The sequence below is a fragment of the Lissotriton helveticus genome, chromosome 12 (assembly GCF_964261635.1).
Source record: "Lissotriton helveticus chromosome 12, aLisHel1.1, whole genome shotgun sequence".
Taxonomy (NCBI): Eukaryota; Metazoa; Chordata; class Amphibia; order Caudata; family Salamandridae; genus Lissotriton; species Lissotriton helveticus.
In genome coordinates, this window is record NC_136073.1 from 869,043,540 (window position 1) to 869,064,839 (window position 21,300).

Sequence of the window (21,300 nt, forward strand, 5' to 3'; positions counted from 1 at the left end):
GGGGCAGGGAAGGGGGAGAAGGGAATAGGGAAAAATGAAGGGTGAAGAGCGGAGGAAAATGGTAAGAAAGTAAAGATGCAACAAAAAAAGAAGACAGTAAAGGAGAAAGAAAATGCAGGGAAAGAATCAACAAGCAGGTAAAAAACTAGAGCTCTGCAATGGGACGGCGGCAGCAGTTGAAGACAATCAACAAGCAAGTAAACACCTAGAGCTCTGCAATGGGATGGCAGCAGTTGACGCCAATCAGCAAGGAGAAGTAACAGTTTCTAAACGGCCGAAGCCAATCAGCACACTAGTAACAATTTTAAAAAAAGAGCTCTGCAATGGAACGGCAGCAGTCAAAGCTAATTAGAATGCTAGGAAAACGAGCTCTCCCCGCCCCTTTTACTGAAGTTAACAAAAAAAAAGAGCCCTCACCTTTGGTGAAGTCGAGGGAGGGAGGGAGGGAAGGGGGGGAGGGGGAGGGATGGAAGAAGGAAGGGAGGGAGGGGGGGGAGGGGGGGAGGGATGAGAGGGGGAGGGGGGTCAAGGGAGGGGGAGGGGGTCAAGGGAGGGGGGAGGGGGGTCAAGGGAGGGGGAGCGGGGCAAGGGAGGGGGAGTGGGGCAAGGGAGGGGGAGGGGGAGGGGGGCGGGGAGGGGGAGGGGGAGGGGGGCGGGGAGGGCGGGGGGAAGGGGGAGAAGGGAATAGGGAAAAATGAAGGGTGAAGAGAGGAGGAAAATGGTAAGAAAGTAAAGATGTAACAACAAAATACAGTAAAGGAGAAAGAAAATGCAGGAAAAGGAGGAAAGAATCAACAAGCAGGTAAAAAACTTGAGCTCTGCAATTGGACGGCGGCAGCAGTTGAAGACAAGCAAGTAAAAAGACAAAAAAAATAGAGCTCTACAATGAGAGGGCAGCAGTCAAAGACAATCAACAAGCAAGTAAAAAACTAGAGCTCTGCAATGGGATGGCAGCAGTTGACGCCAATCAGCAAGGAGAAGTAACAGTTTCTGAAAGGCCGAAGCCAATCAGCACACTAGTAACAATTTTAAAAAAAAGAGCTCTGCAATGGAACAGCAGCAGTCGAAGCCAATTAGAATGCTAGGAAAACGAGCTCTCCCCGCCCCTTTTACTGAAGTTAACAAAAAAAAGAGCCCTCACCTTTGATGAAGTCGGGGAGGGAGGGAAGGGGGGGGAGGGGAGGGGAGTGAGGGGAAGGGAGGGAGGGAGGGGAAGGGAGGGAGGGAGGGGAAGGGAGGGAGGGAGGAGGAGGGAGGGAGGGGAAGGGAGGGAGGGAGGGAGGGGAAGGGAGGGAGGGAGGGAGGGGAAGGGAGGGAGGGAGGGGAAGGGAGGGAGGGAGGGGAAGGGGGGAGGGGGAGGGAGAGGGGAGAGAGGAGGGGAGGGGAGGGGGGGCGGGGGAGGGGGGGCAAGGGAGGGGGAGGGTGGGAGGGGGAGAAGGGAATAGGGAAAAATGAAGGGTGAAGAGAGGAGGAAAATGGTAAGAAAGTAAAGATGTAACAACAAAATACAGTAAAGGAGAAAGAAAATGCAGGAAAAGGAGGAAAGAATCAACAAGCAGGTAAAAAACTTGAGCTCTGCAATTGGACGGCGGCAGCAGTTGAAGACAATCAACAAGCAAGTAAAAAACTAGAGCTCTGCAATGGGATGGCAGCAGTTGACGCCAATCAGCAAGGAGAAGTAACAGTTACTGAACGGCCGAAGCCAATCAGCACGCTAGTAACAATTTTAAAAAAAAGAGCTCTGCAATGGAACGGCAGCAGTCGAAGCCAATTAGAACGCTAGGAAAACGAGCTCTCCCCGCCCCTTTTACTGAAGTTAACAAAATAAAGAGCCCTCACCTTTGATGAAGTCGGGGAGGGGAGGGAAAAGGGAGGGGGGAGGGTAGGGAGGGAAGGGGGGAGGTAGGGGGGGGAGGTAGGGAGGGAAGGGGAGGGAAAGGGGGAGGGGGAAGGGGAGGGAAAGGGGGAGGGAGGGAAGGGGAGGGAAAGGGGGAGGGAAAGGGGAGGGAGGGGAGGGAAGGGAGGAGGGGGAGGGAAAGGGGGAGGAAAGGAGGAGGGGGAGGGAAAGGGGGAGGGAGGGGAGAGGGAGGAGGGAGGGGAGGGGGAGAGAGGAGGGGAGGGAGGAGGGAGGGAGAGGAGGGGAGGGGGAGAGGGGAGGGGAGGGGAGGGGGCAAGGGTGGGGGGCAAGGGAGGGGGGCAAGGGAGGGGCAGGGTGGGTGGGGGAGGGGGAGAAGGGAATAGGGAAAAATAAAGGGTGAAGAGTGGAGGAAAATGGTAAGAAAGTAAAGATGTAACAAAAAAATACAGTAAAGGAGAAAGAAAATGCAGGAAAGAATCAACAAGCAGGTAAAAAACTTGAGCTCTGCAATTGGACGACGGCAGCAGTTGAAGACAAGCAAGTAAAAAGACAAAAAAAATAGAGCTCTACAATGAGAGGGCAGCAGTCAAAGACAATCAACAAGCAAGTAAAAACTAGAGCTCTGCAATGGGATGGCAGCAGTTGACGCCAATCAGCAAGGAGAAGTAACAGTTTCTGAACGGCCGAAGCCAATCAGCACGCTAGTAACAATTTAAAAAAAAGAGCTCTGCAATGGAACGGCAGCAGTCGAAGCCAATTAGAATGCTAGGAAAACGAGCTCTCCCCGCCCCTTTTACTGAAGTTAACAAAAAAAAGAGCCCTCACCTTTGATGAAGTCGGGGAGGGGAGAGAAAAGGGAGAGGGGGGAGGGAGGGAAGGGAGGGAAGGGGGGAGGGGGAGAGGGGGGAGGGGAAGGGGAGAGGGGGGAGGGGAGGGGGGAGAGGAGGGGAGAGGGGGGAGGGGAGAGGGGGAGGGGAGGGGGAGAGGGGAGGGGGTGGGAGGGGAGGGAGAGGGGGCGGGGGAGGGGGAGAAGGGAATAGGGAAAAATGAAGGGTGAAGAGAGGAGGAAAATGGTAAGAAAGTAAAGATGTAACAAAAAAATACAGTAAAGGAGAAAGAAAATGCAGGAAAAGGAGGAAAGAATCAACAAGCAGGTAAAAAACTTGAGCTCTGCAATTGGACGGCGGCAGCAGTTGAAGACAATCAACAAGCAAGTAAAAAACTAGAGCTCTGCAATGGGATGGCAGCAGTTGACGCCAATCAGCAAGGAGAAGTAACAGTTACTGAACGGCCGAAGCCAATCAGCACACTAGTAACAATTTTAAAAAAAAGAGCTCTGCAATGGAACGGCAGCAGTCGAAGCCAATTAGAATGCTAGGAAAACGAGCTCTCCCCGCCCCTTTTACTGAAGTTATCAAAAAAAAAGAGCCCTCACCTTTGATGAAGTCGGGGAGGGGAGGGAAAAGGGGAGGGAGGGAGGGGGGAGGGGAGGGGGAGGGAGGGAAGGGAGGGAGGGAGGGGAGGGGAGGAGAGGGAGGGGGAGGGGGAGGGGGAGGGAGGGAGGGGAGGGAAGGGGGAGAGGTGGGAGGGGGAGGGGGAGAGAGGAGGGGAGAGGGGGGAGGGGAGAGGAGGGGAGGGGGAGAGAGGAGGGGGAGGGGAGGGGGAGGGGGCAGGGGAGGGGGAGGGGGGCAAGTGAGGGGGGGCAAGGGAGGGGGAGGGTGGGAGGGGGAGAAGGGAATAGGGAAAAATGAAGGGTGAAGAGAGGAGGAAAATGGTAAGAAAGTAAAGATGTAACAAAAAAATACAGTAAAGGAGAAAGAAAATGCAGGAAAAGGAGGAAAGAATCAACAAGCAGGTAAAAAACTAGAGCTCTGCAATGGGACGGCGGCAGCAGTTGAAGACAATCAACAAGCAAGTAAAAAGACAAAAAAATAGAGCTCTACAATGAGAGGGCAGCAGTCAAAGACAATCAACAAGCAAGTAAAAAACTAGAGCTCTGCAATGGGATGGCAGCAGTTGACGCCAATCAGCAAGGAGAAGTAACAGTTTCTGAACGGCCGAAGCCAATCAGCACGCTAGTAACAATTAAAAAAAAAAAGCTCTGCAATGGAAAGGCAGCAGTCGAAGCCAATTAGAATGCTAGGAAAACGAGCTCTCCCCGCCCCTTTTACTGAAGTTAAGAAAAAAAAAAAGAGCCCTCACCTTTGATGAAGGGAGGGAGGGAGGGAGAGGAGGAGAGGAGGGGAGGGCATGGGAGGGAAGGGAGGGCAGGGGAGGGAGGGAGGGCAGGGGAGGGAGGGGAGGGCAGGGGAGGGAGGGGACGGGGGAGGGAGGGGAGGGGAGGGAAGGGAGGGGAGGGAGGCAGGGAAGGGGGAGGGTGATCGGAGAGAGGGGATGAAGGGGGAGGGAGGGGGGAGGGGCAGGGAGGGAAGGGGAAGTTAACAAAAAAAAGAGCCCTCACCTTTGATGAAGTCGAGGAGGGGGAGGGAGGGAAAGGGGAGGGGAGGGGGGAGGGGAGGGGGGAGGGGGTAGGAGGGAGGGGGGAGGAAGAGGAGAGGAGAGGGGAGGGGGGGAGGGGGAGGGAAAGGGGAGGGGAGGAGGGAGGGGGGGAGGAGGGAGGGGGGAGGAAGAGGAGAGGGGAGGGGGGGAGGGGGAGGGGGAGGGGGGAAGGGGAGGGAGGGGGGGAAGTGGAGGGAGGGGGGAGGGAGGGGGAGGGAGGGGGAGGGAGGAGAGGGGAGGGAGGGAGGGAGGAGAGGGGAGGGAGGGAGAGGGAGCGGAGGGGAGGGGAGGGAGGGGGAGAAGGGAATAGGGAAAAATTAAGGGTGAAGAGAGGAGGAAAATGGTAAGAAAGTAAAGATGTAACAAACAAGGAAGACAGTAAAGGAGAAAGAAAATGTAGGAAAAGAAGGAAAGAAAGACGAAAGGGATTTAAGAAAAAGAAGGAAGAATGGAACAAATTTAAGGGAAAAGGAAGAAAAGAATGAGATAAAAATGAGGAAAGGGAAGGCGAAGGAGGGAAGGACAGGAAAAGAGTATATGAAAGAAAGGTAAGGAATCAGAGGAAAGAAGGGTGGAAGGTAAGGAGAAAGGAAATGTAGAAAGGGAAGGAACATAGGAGAGAAGTGAGGAAGAAAAGAAGAGAAGGGAGTAAGGAAAGAAGAGAAAGCAAAGAAGGGTGGAAATAAAGGGATAGTAAGGAAGAAGAAAAGTACAGGAAGGAAACATCGAAAGGAAGGAAGCAAGGGAGGAAATGGAAGAAAAAGGAAAGAATGAGAGAAAAAATTAGGGAAGTATAAACGATAGTAAGGAAAGGAGAAAAAGGGAAGGAAAGAGGAAGAAAGAAGGAACGTAGGAAAAAGGGAAGAATGATGGAAGGGAAAAAGGAAAGGAAGCAAGGAAGGAAAAAATTAAGGACGCGAACGATGAAAGGAAAGAACAATGGGGAGGAAAAAAGAATGAATAGGGGAGGTAAGAAGTAAAACGAAGGAAAGAAGGAAGAACTGAAGGAAAGTAAAGAAAGAAGGAATTGAAAGAAAATATGTCAGGACAGAAGGGAAGGAAAAAGGAAAGAAGCACAGTAGAAAAGAATGAACGAAGGAAAGAAGAAAAGAAGGAAGAGAACACAAGAGAAAGGAGGGAAGAAAGGAAGAAAGGAAGGAGTAAAAAAAAGGAAGACAAAAGAGGGTAAAGGAAAAAATAAGAGAACGCATATGAAGAAAGGAAGGCTGGGAGGAAGGCACGCCAAGGTTGGAAGAATCAAAGAAAGGAGATTAAGAGGGAAAAAAGGAAACAACAGTAAAAGGAAGAAGGGTGAAAAATGAAAGGCAGAAATGGAGCAGATAAAAGGAAAAAAGCAAATAAAGAAGAAATACAAATGAATGAAGAAAGAAAGGAAAAGCAGAAATAATTAAATAATGGAAAAGAAATTAAAGAGCCAAAAAGAAAACTAGAAAGATTAAGAAAGCAGTAAGAAAAAAGGAAGTGATGAAGAAAATTAGGTCAAACAGAAATAAAAAGAGAATTAAAGGAAAGTCGTTGGAAGAAAGAAAGAAAAAGTTAAACCATAGGAAAGAAAATGACTGAAAACGATGAAAAAACGAAATTGAGTGAATAAAGGTGAGGAAGAAGATAAGAACATAAACAACAATGACCAAAGAAAGAAGGAAACTAGAAACAAGCAGAGGAAGAAAGAAAAAAATTAGTGAACAACAGTGAGAAAGGAAGTAAAGAAAGACAAGAAAAGAAGAAGAGAAAGAAAAAGACATTGGAAGACAAAAAAATGAGAAAGGAGAGAAAGCAAGATAGAAGGATGAAAACCAATAAAAATTGAAAGAAAGGGTAGAAAGAAAAGAAAAGGAGCCAAGAAAGAGAAGTAGAAAAGGTAGAGAAAATACGGCCTGACATAAAAGGATATATATAAAATACACTTACCTTTGAAGTGAAGGAAAGGCCCACAAAGTAAAATTCATTACAACATGCATGTTAACACCTACCTGCAAAGTAACATCGAACAAAGTAATTAAATTGAGGTGACAGTAGCATACCCGCATGACACTGAACACTAGCATTTTGTGATTTAAAGCCACAAAGTTTCTTAGAAACCCTTCAATTAATGTAGAGTTTGATGGCTGATCCAACACTGATCACAGAGCCCCTTAAACAAAATTAATTACTCACTTTAGCGGGCCAGGCTGTGCACGAAAGTCTTCACCAAATAGTGAAAATGCAACTTCAAATTAATGTTTGTTGAAAATTACCCAAAAACACAATATGGGACACGGGGTCTAGAAATGTATTGATGGGGTTTTGAAGTATCCCTTTCTTAGAATGAATCCCCTCACCCACCCAAAGGTGGCATGCTTCATCATAGGGAATCTCCTCATACTATGAACCTAATCATAGTGCGGGCTATAACCCCCTTACTGAGAGGGAGGATCTCAGGGATGTTTTTGTGGTGATATTGAGGTGTGCTAAACCTCTAGCTGGATGAGGCGAGACAGTGTGAAGAAAATGAGAGCGGTGATTAAAACTGAATCTGTGGTATGCTGGGCAACATTATTCTGGCATCCACAGTTCAGGATTAAAACATAAGGCTGAGACAGGGAGTGATTCAATCTGTCAAAGCAAGAGCATGGTCGACATGTTTCGACCTAATACTCCCAAAAGGGATGTTGCAGCTTTCATCAGGGTCAAAATCAGTGAATGATAATAAAAGTGCAGTGTCTGCTACTACTAATTCAATAAAGTGGAAACAAGTGTGTATATTGATACTTATATACAACGAGTAGTTGGAGTTAACTTTCACTCAGTCATGAAGTATATTGGTCTGGACAACTCCCCAAATCGTCGGATGAGCGACCGGAAAACCTAAAACCTTGGCAGTACAGACTCAAGGCGGAATCAAAATCCTTCACTTGAGAAGACGTGGTTTGATCGGAAGTGAAGGAATTGGATATCGCCTTGAGTCTGTACTGCCAAGGTTTTTGGTTTTCCGTTCGCTCACCCGACGATTCAGGGAGTTGTCCTGACCAATATACTTCATGACTGAGTGAAAGTTCACTCCAACTACTGGTTGTATATAAGTATCAATATACACACTTTTTTCCACTTTATTTAATTAGTAGTAGTGAACACTGCACTATTATTTTCTTTCACTGATTCTAGTCCTGATGAAAGCCACTACATCTCTTTTGGGAGTATTAGGCAGAAGCATGTCGACCATCCTCTTGCTGTGACAGATTGAATCACTCCCTGTCTCAGCCTTATGTTTTAATCCTGAACATTTTATGGCAGAATACAGTTGCCCACCACACCACTGATTCAGTTTTAATCACCTCTCACATTTCTTTCACACCCAGCTCATCTAGAGGCTTAGCACACCTCAATATCTCCACTAAAACATCCCTGAGAACCTTCCTCTCAGTGAGGGGGTTGTAGACGCACTACGACTAGCTTCTTAGTGCGAGGAGATCCCCTATTGTAGGAGAGTAGGGTCTGCTATCCTATGGTCACCCCAAATTTTTGCTTTTTGCTTCACTGGTTTTCGACTACTGAGGCTGTGGGCCTGCTGATCAGACCCCCAGCCTGCTGTTCTCTCACTAAATTACTGACACATGTGCTATAGGCACATACCAATTGGAAATGGACTCCTTGTCAGCCCCTGTATAATGCACTATAGGTGCCCAGGGCATAGGGGCCACCAAGGCCTACCAGGGGCTGCAGCATATCTTTTGCCACCCCTGGCTGGTTCTTAAATTGACACAACTGGCTGATCACTCAGCTGGAGTAAGGTGGTGTAATCACCCCTTGCTTAGATATAGTATACCTATATCTAAACCTATATCTGGACACATGTAAACCTGTGAGCCACTCCTATGGAAGGCCTCATCAATCCTGGAGGCAGAGTGCGTGGTTTTATGTGAGATGGAGCTCTAGCATGAGCTGAGCCTGTCTGCAGCTGTCGGGAACAACTCCCTAAGCTGTTTCAGAATAATGCCATACCATATACTCTTAAGTGCCTTACATTCCTCGCGGTTAAATAGCAACTTTGGTTTGGCTTTATCAAAACATGTAAGGTGTCATACGATTTGGAATACTATCCCCTCGCCAGTTCTGGCGACGGGGATAGCATTCCACCCCTCTAGAGGGGTAAGACATGTTGCTTTACTTAAATGCGGTTAATTTCTCCAAAGACCTTAAGATCCACAAAATGGATGCCTCTGCCACAGACAAATGTCTGGACCCCTGCAGTTGACCGAAACTCAACCAAATGGGTCCTGGACAAAGGGTTTCCTGTCACAGGAGGGTGTCACCGCCCTCCAGACAGGAGATAGTGGATTGTAGCAGGGAGGTTTGAAAGAAACCAGACACTGCTTGGGGCGCACAAGGCTGCCCCTTGCATAATCCGGCCAAACCGGTTTTGGGGCACTCCAGCCCTCGTGCCAGGGCGGCCTGGATCAAAGGAAGGGGGTGTATCCACCCACTTCCTGGGTCCCACCCATAGGGGGGGACCTAGCAGGTAATCACGCCCCCCAGATTCGAATAAGAGTGGGAGCAGTGCCAATGCACATCAGATTTCCTGGAAGAAACATTTGAAACGCAATTCTGGACCCTTCGCCCTCCATCTCAACGTGGAAGCCTGAAGAATCTCCCTTGTGGTCAAGGAGTGACCACCCTGCAGCAGCAGGCACCATCCAGCCCTCGACGTCTACTTAGTTGCAGTTCCCGCCGGATCTCGAGCGACTGAGATCGACGAGATCAAGCCTGCCTGCCTTCCAACCGCCCGATCCACAGTCCCTGCAGAGCTGAGACCCGTGGAGGCGACCGGAAGCGTGGGGCACGCCATCTTGAATTGACCACGAGACGCTGACCGTGCAGCCCACGAGTGACCCTCGAAGCTGTGCACCGGGGTTTGAGAAGCCCCCACCCTGAGCTACTCCTGAGCCGAAGTTCAGCCCTCCACACTCGACGAGTGCTGCGTGGGGCCCTTCTGCTCCATTTGGCTCAATGCGTTGGCCCGGTCACTTGCCAGCTGGCTAGTGGTCCCTGTCCCGACGAAGCTATGAAGAAGACTCGTGAATCTGGTTGCTCCAGATCCACACCAGCTCCCCTGAAAAGGAGCCCCGACTCTGACCTTCCCGGTCCGAGTGAGAAGCAATCTTCCGATCCCGCGTGGATTGCTCTTGCCAAGTGTTGTTTGCTCCAAACTTGAAGCCGACCGCACCGACGGTGAGAGCCTGCGTGGGACAGATCGTGACCTGCTCCTGGACGTCGCAGATGCCCCAGAGCCCACGTGACAGCGGAGAGAAGCTCCTCGACGACCACCTGATTGCGCCCGACATTGCCTGGTTCCGTCCTGGTTCCACCCTGGTCACTGCTGAGTGACCCAGACTCTGTCCCCTCTGCTTTCAGGTACCCTTCGACTTGAGTCCACCCTTGGACTCCACCGGACACTTCATCTTTAACCCGCCTGCAGCCCTTTCAGCTTCAAGCACCAAGAGCCTGTGTGTCAGAACCCGACGCCACTTCGACCCTGTGCACCCACTTCCTGTGGGTGAGGTAACTTTGCTCCGCCGGTGTTCCCACACTGGTGCACACCTCTAGGGTCTGTGTGTTAAGTTTTGTTCCTCTAGGTTCAGCGGAAGTGTCCTTTAACTTTAACTTTACAACTTTTACGCACCATTGGTTAACATTGGTGCGTGCGTGCGCTTTCCGCACATCTCCCGAATCCCGAGGGCCATTCCCGACTTCAGCATTGCTTGTCCTGACTGCTCCCAGCGATTCCCTAGGCCCTAGGCCTAACCACTGCTCGAGTGGCATCTCTTATACCACTTGTTTAGTATATGGTTTGAGTGGCCCCCTGCCCTCATCCATAATTGTGCAACTTTGTATGTTTAAACAGTGCTTTTGATTTAACGCTTGTGCCCCTTTATTCATAAAGAATACTGGGGATTGTTTTTAGTAATAAATACATATATTTTTATAATATATACTTGTGTGGTGTCCTTTCATTTGGTACTACAGGATTGTATGTGGTAAAACAGCTCGCTTAACACGACCTCTTAAGTTAAGCCTTTAGGCTGCTTAGTCCATGCTACCCCTAGGATAGCTTGTCTAATAAGGTTGACTTACAACCAGACACCATAAGGGATTGTTTGGTCTGATAATAGGTGGTTCCAGAATTGGAAACATCACCTATCAGGCCAACTTCTCACATTGGTGAGCAGCGGTGCGGATTTGAGCTTGCTGTTGTTTTACCATTGCAATCTTTGTATCAAATTGAAAGATCACATCAAGTACCTCTAGGTACATATAAATCAAAAGCTTAGCATATTAAGTTCTACTGAACTTAGTAGTTGTAGATTAAAGGGATTAGCACACCCTGACTACAACTCACTAGCAAGGTACAGTAGGAAAACACTTAGTGTAGGTAAGTGCACCACTTACACCTCACTAGTAGTCATGTCTGACACAGGAAAAGCCTCAGGGTCTACTCCTGTGACAGTTGACCTTACCCAGGCAACTTTCGGCTATGACAAACTAACCCGAAGAGACTTGATTGCCTTGTGCAAAGCAAGAGGGTTAAAAAGGGGCAGAAGCCCCACCTGCCAAATCCTGGTAGAAATCCTAGAGCAGGATGACTTAGAAAGGGCAAAGGAAGCTTCCCTAGAAACAGGAAATGGAGGGAACCCCCCTGTAACTGACCCCCCTCAGGAGGAAGATGAGGAAGAAGAAGAGGAGGAGGAGGACTCAGAAGTTGAGGACTTAGAAGATCAGGATCAGAGGGGTAGCCAGGTCCCAGTTGCCAGGCTTAGCCAGGCCAACTTGGACCTACTGGGGAATGGAGAGGGCCAGCACCTCCCCAGAACCCACCATGTTATTCTCCCAGGCAACAGAAGAGTGAGATCTCCCTCAGGGGACTCTCCTATTTCTAGTGCCTCCAGAGAATCACAGAGAGGCATGAGTGCTTCTCAAAAGCTAGAGCATAGGGCCAGAATGAGGGCTGTCAAACTCCAGATAGAGAGGGAGGAGGTAGCCTTGGCTCAAGCTAGACTTGCCTTGGCAAGAGAGCAGAAATTAAGTGGCTTAGATGCCACTGGTGGCAGCAAATTTCCAAGAGAAAAAGACAGGGCCTATGACAATAGAAACCTGACAAAAATTGTGCCCCCCTTTAAAGAAGGGGATGACATCCACAAATGGATGACTGCTCTTGAGAGAGCCTGCATGGTACAGCAGGTTCCTGAGGATCAGTGGGCTGCAATTTTGTGGTACTCCTTTTCTGAGAAAGGGAGGGACAGGCTCCTCACAGTTAGACCTGAGGATGCCAAAAACTACTCTGTTTTGAAGAGTGCTCTTATTGAAGGGTTTGGCCTAACCACTGAGCAATACAGGTTGTTGTTCAGAGACACCCAAAAAGCACAGACTCAAGACTGGACTGATTTCGTTGAGTGTGCCACTAAGGCTTTGGAGGGTTGGTTGCAGGGAAGTAAAGTTTCAGACTATACAGGATTGTACAATCTTATGATGAGAGAACAGATCCTTAATAACTGCACAAACCAGCTGTTGCATCAATACCTTATTGACTCTGATCTGACCTCTCCCCAAGAATTGGGAAAGAAGGCAGACAAATGGGTCAGAACAAGGATTAAGCAGAAACCCCAGAACCAAGGTGGTGACCAGAAGAAAACAGACCAGAAGGGTGGTAATCAGAATCAGAAAGATAAAGAAAAAGACCAGAAGTCTTCAGGCCCCCAAACTAATAGTAAGGAGGGTGGTTCCCAAAATGGAAACAAGAAGAAGAAGAACAAAGGTCCAAAGACACCTTGGTGTAATACCTGCAAATCAGTTTCACACTGGGGCAGTGAGTGCACCAAGGCAAATCCAGTTCCCACCACTCCAGCTCCTAAAGCAACTGCAACCCCAAGTACAGTAAGCAGTGGTGGAACACAGTCCAAGGGTGTAGCTGGGTTGACCCTGGGTATTGAAGTAGGATCTGGCCTAGTCAGAATCCCTACACAGGCAGTTCTCCTGTATGATGTGGACATTGAGTTGCCCACTGCAGTGAGCCCCAGTAACCTGGGCAAATACAGGCAGACTCCCTTAATTAATGAGAAACTGGCTCAAGCCTACAGGGACACATGTGCCAGTGTCACAATGGTGACACCTGACTTTGTGGACCCTGGACAGATTGTACTAGGTGAGAGCTACCTAGTAACCAATGCAAGCAACTCTACTACTTCCCATAGTGTGGCAGTTGTGAACTTCTCCTGGGGAGGGGTTGATGGCCTAAAGAAAGTTGTGGTGAGTGCAGACCTACCAGTAGACTGTCTGTTAGGCAATGACCTTGAAAGCTCAGCATGGTCAGAAGTGGAGTACAGGACTCATGCAGAAATGCTAGGGATTTCAGAGCATGTCCTTGCCATGACAAGGGCTCAGGCTAAGAAGTGCCTTCCTGAACCAGTGGTGGATCTTGGAACAATAGACCAACCACAACCCAAGAAAAGGAGCAAGAGAGGAAAGGCTGAGCCTTCCACCTTGCCCCAGGTTGAGGATCAAGTTTCAGAGGAAACTGATTCTGCAGTCCAAGAGGAGACTGTCTCTGAGGAGCTTGAACCTGACCAGGTTGAGTTTCTGGGGACAGGGGGACCCTCAAGGGCAGACCTGAGGCAGGCTCAATTAGATTGCCCTTCCCTTGAACCCCTCAGACAGCAGGCTGCTGCTGAGGCTGCTGGGGATGCCCAAGGTACCCATACTGTGTATTGGGATGATGGACTCCTTTACTCAGAGACTAGAGACCCCAAGCCTGGCATGACCAGGAGGTTGGTTATACCTCTGCAGTTTAGGGGGTTCCTTCTTACCTTGGCCCATGATATTCCCCTTGCAGGACACTTAGGCCAGAACAAGACGTGGGACAGGCTTGTTTCACACTTTCACTGGCCTCACATGTCAGAAAATGTCAAGGAGTTTTGTCGCTCCTGTGTCACTTGCCAAGCCAGTGGTAAGTCAGGTGGCACAACAAAGGCCCCCCTAATACCACTACCTGTGGTGGGGGTCCCCTTTGAGAGAGTTGGAATTGATATTGTGGGTCCAATGGACCCCCAAACAGCATCTGGGAACAGATTTATACTGGTGGTAGTGGATCATGCCACCAGGTATCCAGAGGCTATTCCCCTAAGGACCACCACAGCACCTGTGGTGGCAAAGGCCCTCATTGCAGTTTTCTCAAGAGTGGGCTTTCCTAAGGAGGTACTATCAGATAGAGGCACGAATTTTATGTCTAGCTATCTGAAAGCAATGTGGAAGGAATGTGGAGTAAACTATAAGTTTACCACCCCATATCATCCACAGTGCAATGGGCTTGTGGAGAGATTTAACAAGACCCTTAAAGGCATGATAAAAGGATTACCAGAGAAGCTCAGGCGGAAATGGGACATTCTTTTACCCTGCCTGCTCTTTGCTTACAGAGAGGTCCCACAGAAGGGGGTTGGCTACAGCCCTTTTGAACTTTTGTTTGGCCACCCTGTGAGGGGTCCATTGTGTTTGGTGAAGGAAGGATGGGAGTTACCTCTCAAACAACCAAAACTAGACATAGTGGACTATGTACTTGGTCTCCGCTCCAGGATGGCTGAATACATGGAAAGAGCATCCAAAAACCTGGAGGCCAGCCAAGAATTACAGAAAGCTTGGCATGACCAAAAGGCTGTACTGGTAGAGTTCCAACCAGGACAGAAGGTGTGGGTACTGGAGCCAGTGGCTCCAGCAGCACTCCAAGACAAATGGAGTGGACCCTATCCTATTATTGAGAAGAAGGGAGAAGTCACCTACTTGGTGGACTTTGGAACACCCAGGAGCCCTCACAGGGTAATCCATGTGAATCGCTTGAAAGCATTTGTGGACAGGGAGGACATGAGCTTGCTCATGGCCACAGATGGGGATCAGGAGGAAGAGAGTGACCCTCTCCCAGACCTGCTTTCTCAGAACCCTGATGATGGTTCAGTTGATGGAGTAGCCTTGGCAGGCAGCCTCACTGACCAGCAACAGATGGACTGCAGACAAGTTTTGCAGGCCCACAGGCATTTGTTTTCACTCACACCCAGCCAGACTGACTGGTGTACCCATGTAGTGGACACTGGTGACAGTCTGCCTGTGAAGAATAAGATCTACAGGCAACCTGACCATGTCAGGGATTGCATCAAGGCTGAGGTGCAAAAGATGTTGGAGCTTGGAGTGATTGAGCCATCAGAGAGCCCATGGGCCAGCCCAGTAGTCCTGGTGCCAAAACCTCATACCCAAGATGGAAAGAGAGAAATGAGGTTTTGCGTGGACTACAGGGGTCTCAATGCTGTCACTAGGACAGATGCTCACCCCATTCCAAGAGCAGATGAGCTCATTGACAGATTGGCTTCTGCCAAGTTTCTGAGCACATTCGATCTGACAGCTGGCTACTGGCAAATCAGACTAGCTGAGGAGTCAAAAGCCAAGACAGCATTCTCTACCCCTAGTGGACATTATCAGTTTGTGGTAATGCCCTTTGGTTTGAAGAATGCACCTGCCACTTTCCAAAGGTTGGTGAACCAAGTCCTTACTGGGTTGGATGACTTTTGCGCAGCATATCTAGATGATATTGCTGTCTTTAGCTCCACCTGGGAGGATCACCTGATCCACCTGAAGAGAGTTTTGGAGGCCCTGCAGAAGGCAGGCCTAACTATCAAGGCCACTAAGTGCCAGATAGGGCAGAGTAAGGTTGTATACCTGGGCCACCTAGTAGGTGGAGGCCAGGTTCAGCCACTGGAGAGCAAAATCCAGGCCATACAGGACTGGGCTCCTCCAGTTACCCAGACACAAGTCAGAGCCTTCTTGGGCCTGACTGGGTATTACAGGAAGTTTGTGAAGAACTATGGGTCTATAGTGACACCATTAAATGACTTGACATCCAAGAAGATGCCAAAAAAGGTTCAGTGGACAGTTAGCTGTCAGAAGGCATTTGATGACCTGAAGAAGGCCATGTGCTCTGCACCTATCCTGAAGAGTCCTGACTACTCCAAACAGTTCATTGTACAGACAGATGCTTCTGAGTTGGGGGTGGGAGCTGTGCTCTCACAACTTAATCAAGATGGTCAAGACCAGCCTATTGCTTTCATTAGCAGAAGGCTAACCCCAAGAGAGAAACGTTGGTCAGCCATTGAGAGGGAGGCCTTTGCTGTGGTTTGGGCATTAAAGAAGTTGAGGTCCTATTTGTTTGGAACTCACTTCCTGGTGCAGACAGACCATAAGCCCCTCTTATGGCTTAATCAGATGAAGGGTGAAAATCCCAAACTGCTCAGGTGGTCCATTTCCCTACAGGGGATGGACTTTACAGTGGAGCACCGCCCAGGGACTGGCCATGGTAATGCAGATGGTCTCTCCCGGTACTTCCACTTAGAACATGAAGACTTATCTGGTCAAGGTTAGTTTAATGTCCCTGCGTTTGGGGGGGGGGGGTTGTGTAGGAGAGTAGGGTCTGCTATCCTATGGTCACCCCAAATTTTTGCTTTTTGCTTCACTGGTTTTCGACTACTGAGGCTGTGGGCCTGCTGATCAGACCCCCAGCCTGCTGTTCTCTCACTAAATTACTGACACATGTGCTATAGGCACATACCAATTGGAAATGGACTCCTTGTCAGCCCCTGTATAATGCACTATAGGTGCCCAGGGCATAGGGGCCACCAAGGCCTACCAGGGGCTGCAGCATATCTTTTGCCACCCCTGGCTGGTTCTTAAATTGACACAACTGGCTGATCACTCAGCTGGAGTAAGGTGGTGTAATCACCCCTTGCTTAGATATAGTATACCTATATCTAAACCTATATCTGGACACATGTAAACCTGTGAGCCACTCCTATGGAAGGCCTCATCAATCCTGGAGGCAGAGTGCGTGGTTTTATGTGAGATGGAGCTCTAGCATGAGCTGAGCCTGTCTGCAGCTGTCGGGAACAACTCCCTAAGCTGTTTCAGGATAATGCCATACCATATACTCTTAAGTGCCTTATAATCCTCGCGGTTAAATAGCAACTTTGGTTTGGCTTTGTCAAAACATGTCGTGTAAGGTGTCATACGATTTGGAATACTATCCCCTCGCCAGTTCTGGCGACGGGGATAGCATTCCACCCCTCTAGAGGGGTAAGACATGTTGCTTTACTTAAATGCGGTTAATTTCTCCAAAGACCTTAAGATCCACAAAATGGATGCCTCTGCCACAGACAAATGTCTGGACCCCTGCAGTTGACCGAAACTCAACCAAATGGGTCCTGGACAAAGGGTTTCCTGTCACAGGAGGGTGTCACCGCCCTCCAGACAGGAGATAGTGGATTGTAGCAGGGAGGTTTGAAAGAAACCAGACACTGCTTGGGGCGCACAAGGCTGCCCCTTGCATAATCCGGCCAAACCGGTTCTGGGGCACTCCAGCCCTCGTGCCAGGGCGGCCTGGATCAAAGGAAGGGGGTGTATCCACCCACTTCCTGGGTCCCACCCATAGGGGGGGACCTAGCAGGTAATCACGCCCCCCAGATTCGAATAAGAGTGGGAGCAGTGCCAATGCACATCAGATTTCCTGGAAGAAACATTTGAAACGCAATTCTGGACCCTTCGCCCTCCATCTCAACGTGGAAGCCCGAAGAATCTCCCTTGTGGTCAAGGAGTGACCACCCTGCAGCAGCAGGCACCATCCAGCCCTCGACGTCTACTTAGTTGCAGTTCCCGCCAGAACTCGAGCGACTGAGATCGACGAGATCAAGCCTGCCTGCCTTCCAACCGCCCGATCCACAGTCCCTGCGAAGCTGAGACCCGTGGAGGCGACCGGAAGCGTGGGGCACGCCATCTTGAATTGACCACGAGACGCTGACCGTGCAGCCCACGAGTGACCCTCGAAGCTGTGCACCGGGGTTTGAGAAGCCCCCACCCTGAGCTACTCCTGAGCCGAAGTTCAGCCCTCCACACTCGACGAGTGCTGCGTGGGGCCCTTCTGCTCCATTTGGCTCAACGCGTTGGCCCGGTCACTTGCCAGCTGGCTAGTGGTCCCTGTGCCGACGAAACTACGAAGAAGACTCGTGAATCTGGTTGCTCCAGATCCACACCAGCTCCCCTGAAAAGGAGCCCCGACTCTGACCTTCCCGGTCCGAGTGAGAAGCAATCTTCCGATCCCGCGTGGATTGCTCTTGCCAAGTGTTGTTTGCTCCAAACTTGAAGCCGACTGCACCGACGGTGAGAGCCTGCGTGGGACAGATCGTGACCTGCTCCTGGACGTCGCAGATGCCCCAGAGCCCACGTGACAGCGGAGAGAAGCTCCTCGACGACCACCTGATTGCGCCCGACATTGCCTGGTTCCGTCCTGGTTCCACCCTGGTCACTGCTGAGTGACCCAGACTCTGTCCCCTCTGCTTTCAGGTACCCTTCGACTTGAGTCCACCCTTGGACTCCACCGGACACTTCATCTTTAACCCGCCTGCAGCCCTTTCAGCTTCAAGCACCAAGAGCCTGTGTGTCAGAACCCGACGCCACTTCGACCCTGTGCACCCACTTCCTGTGGGTGAGGTAACTTTGCTCCGCCGGTGTTCCCACACTGGTGCACACCTCTAGGGTCTGTGTGTTAAGTTTTGTTCCTCTAGGTTCAGCGGAAGTGTCCTTTAACTTTAACTTTACAACTTTTACGCACCATTGGTTAACATTGGTGCGTGCGTGCGCTTTCCGCACATCTCCCGAATCCCGAGGGCCATTCCCGACTTCAGCATTGCTTGTCCTGACTGCTCCCAGCGATTCCCTAGGCCCTAGGCCTAACCACTGCTCGAGTGGCATCTCTTATACCACTTGTTTAGTATATGGTTTGAGTGGCCCCCTGCCCTCATCCATAATTGTGCAACTTTGTATGTTTAAACAGCGCTTTTGATTTAACGCTTGTGCCCCTTTATTCATAAAGAATACTGGGGATTGTTTTTAGTAATAAATACATATATTTTTATAATATATACTTGTGTGGTGTCCTTTCATTAGGTACTACAGGATTGTATGTGGTAAAACAGCTCGCTTAACACGACCTCTTAAGTTAAGCCTTTAGGCTGCTTAGTCCATGCTACCCCTAGGATAGCTTGTCTAATAAGGTTGACTTACAACCAGACACCATAAGGGATTGTTTGGTCTGATAATAGGTGGTTCCAGAATTGGAAACATCACCTATCAGGCCAACTTCTCACACCTATGATGAAGCATGCCACCTTTGGGTGGGTGAGGGTATTCGTCCTAAGAAAGGGATACTTCAATACCCCATCAATAGATTTCTAGACCCCGTGGGCCATATTGTGTTTTTCAGTTACACGAGTGGGGAATCTGCCTCTTGTGGTCTTTACATTTCCTCAGGTCCAATTTGTGTGTTTATTATGTTGAAAATTACCCCCACGATTTGTTAGCTTGTTGAAAATTACTCCCATGGTGTAAACTCTGCCAGCTGAGCTTTTGTTGATTATTTCACTATCACTGTACATTTCATTGACAACTATATAAAAAAATCTGCACACACAATTAGTAATTGTTCTTTCTAATTACTGTAATTAGGAAATATGTGTGGATAGCTCACTGTGTTGAAATCTTGCATGAAATAAAAGCGTTTCTTGCATTTTTCTGAATGCTTTTAAGAACACTCAGCCAAAAACAAAATGCCTAATTCCACTTCCACGGGAATACTGCAAGCGACTAGTTTCAAAGTGTTGTCTGCCAAATTTAGGAATGAGTAGTACATACAAACCTTGAAAACATTTCATCGTCTTCTCCGCCCCAGCCCCAGAAGGCATTTGAAAACCCATTCACTTTTTCAAACTGGGTCTTGGAGAAGGCTGTCACCCCTCCAAAAAGATTGTTATACAGTAACCTGTTAAAAGAAAAAGTGGAGAAATGTATTCTAATATTGTGTTTCATATTTAGACTTAATTTTAGAATTTATTGAAGAAATGCATCGATGCCTATAAAATAAATTGCCATTATGAGATTAAAGTTATTTTGAACTTTCCACAAAGAAATTAAAAAAAGATATTTACACCCAGCAGCAGTTCTGGCCAAATTTCAACAAATTTTAAATCGATTGTGGATTTTTAAATGTTTGTTACGCCGGTGTAATCTTGAATAATTACTGAAATGTGTCTTGCTTAAAGTGTGGCAAAGAGTGCACATTTTGCATAATGCATGATTTCACATAATGTTTGATCATATGAATGACTTGAGATAACAGGAACAATTTGCACACCCCTTTTGAAATGTAAACTTTGTCCAAGTAGTTTATGTTTTAAAATGGTTTGGAAACATAATTTTGTAATAACACTGTCCCCTTCACTGAATGCCTACAGTGAGAAATAGATGAAAACTGTCAGCATAAAATGTCATCACATTTGGCCTGTGCAAAATACTCATTGTGACTGAGTTCCCATACAAAAAAAAAAAGATTTTTGTAAGAGAAATGCCTTTTGTTAAGAAGTGTGCATCTATGAAATGAAATCCTGTGGATGTGCTAGAACATATATATCAATATGCAATAAGGACAAACAAAACGTACTAAACAATTCAATTGATGTCTAACAAGTAAAGATAGAACAAGACTGACAATTTATTTTTTATTCCTGATTGTATAATTTTCTGTCATTTAATTGATTAAACTATCCAGCTTGCTTTATTTTGTGAACCAGTATGAAAAACATATACTGAATGATATGAAAATGGCTGTGTGAAACATTCTAATGTAAAAAAGTCTAATTGAAATAATGTTTACAATAGGGTTTTGTGATATTATTTTAAAAACATACTTATGAGAAAGTGCGACAGCAATATATATATAGTAAAAATGTCTAATATTAGTGTTATTTTTATAAAGCTTAAAGAAAGCAACTATTTATAAGACTTGTTGAATTGGACATGAATTAGATGTAAGTTGAGAATAACATTATTTTAAAACCTAACAACACTACTGAGATTATTTGTTTTACAAAAGGACTGAAAGAGATTACCTTGGAATTTATTTATTAAATATGGTCTCCTTCTTTGCCATGGTGCAGGATCAAAAACTACTCTACAAGTGAGACTTTTTTTTAGCATGCAGCAGAAGAGGAAGCACCAGAGGTTTAAAGTTAAGCTTAAAGTTTAAGGCCTTAAAACCCGTCTTCTTCGAAGACATGTTGAAAGAGGAGATAAAGGAATACTAACAATACAGAGTAACAAAGTTACAGTTAAAGCTACGGACGATCCCTAGAAAACCGTTAGCGTCGACGACGCGGAAAAAAGGGAACTGATGTCATCACGCCGGCGTGGGCCTATTATAGGCGTCGGTGACGTCAGCGGAGTCGCGAGCGATGCCGTGCCTCTATGACGTCCACGTCCGCGCGAAGCTACGAAAAGAATTTCCGAATGTTGCTGACGCAGGGGGATATTCACAAGGTGAGGAATCCACACGGCAGATGTATCTATCAGAATGGGCATGCTTGGGCACTGCCAAAGGGCAATTCCATTCATGTGCTGCAGTAAAGTATCTGTGCATTTTGTAGTGCCTTCTTAAAATGTCATATACTACATGAGAGAACACGGTGGGGTGTGCATAAGTTGAAAAAAGTGTGTTAAAGGGTGAAAACAATCAGAAACTCTACCATTACTCCCCTTGAGTCTCATTGGCAAATATAAAGGCGGCTGTGTACTGTGGTAAGTTCTTTCAAATTCCAGTTCACCAGTTATAAATGGTTCTTAGTTAAGAGACAATGAAAAATGTTGCGGAAGTCTGACCACATAGACAGAGCAAAAACAAGGTAACTCACGCTGTTGGAGAAAAAGACACCACAACCAGTTTCAAGATGCAAGTGGAATTTCCTGTGTGGAATTTCAGCCAAATGTACCAAATGTGACCAGTAGTAGCCATTAGTCACTGGCCCACAGGAACG

General features: G+C 48.0%; 1 protein-coding gene across 1 annotated transcript in view; it reads right to left on the reverse strand.

The window, feature by feature from the left end:
- The window catches only part of LOC144799874 (beta-1,4-galactosyltransferase 1-like), a 292,530-nt gene that overhangs the window by 18,318 nt on the left and 252,912 nt on the right, over positions 1-21,300 (reverse strand). Inside the window, exon 5 of the mRNA XM_078671475.1 lies at positions 19,131-19,253. Coding sequence (XP_078527601.1) covers positions 19,131-19,253 — 123 coding nt within the window. The remainder of the gene's footprint in view (positions 1-19,130; positions 19,254-21,300) is intronic.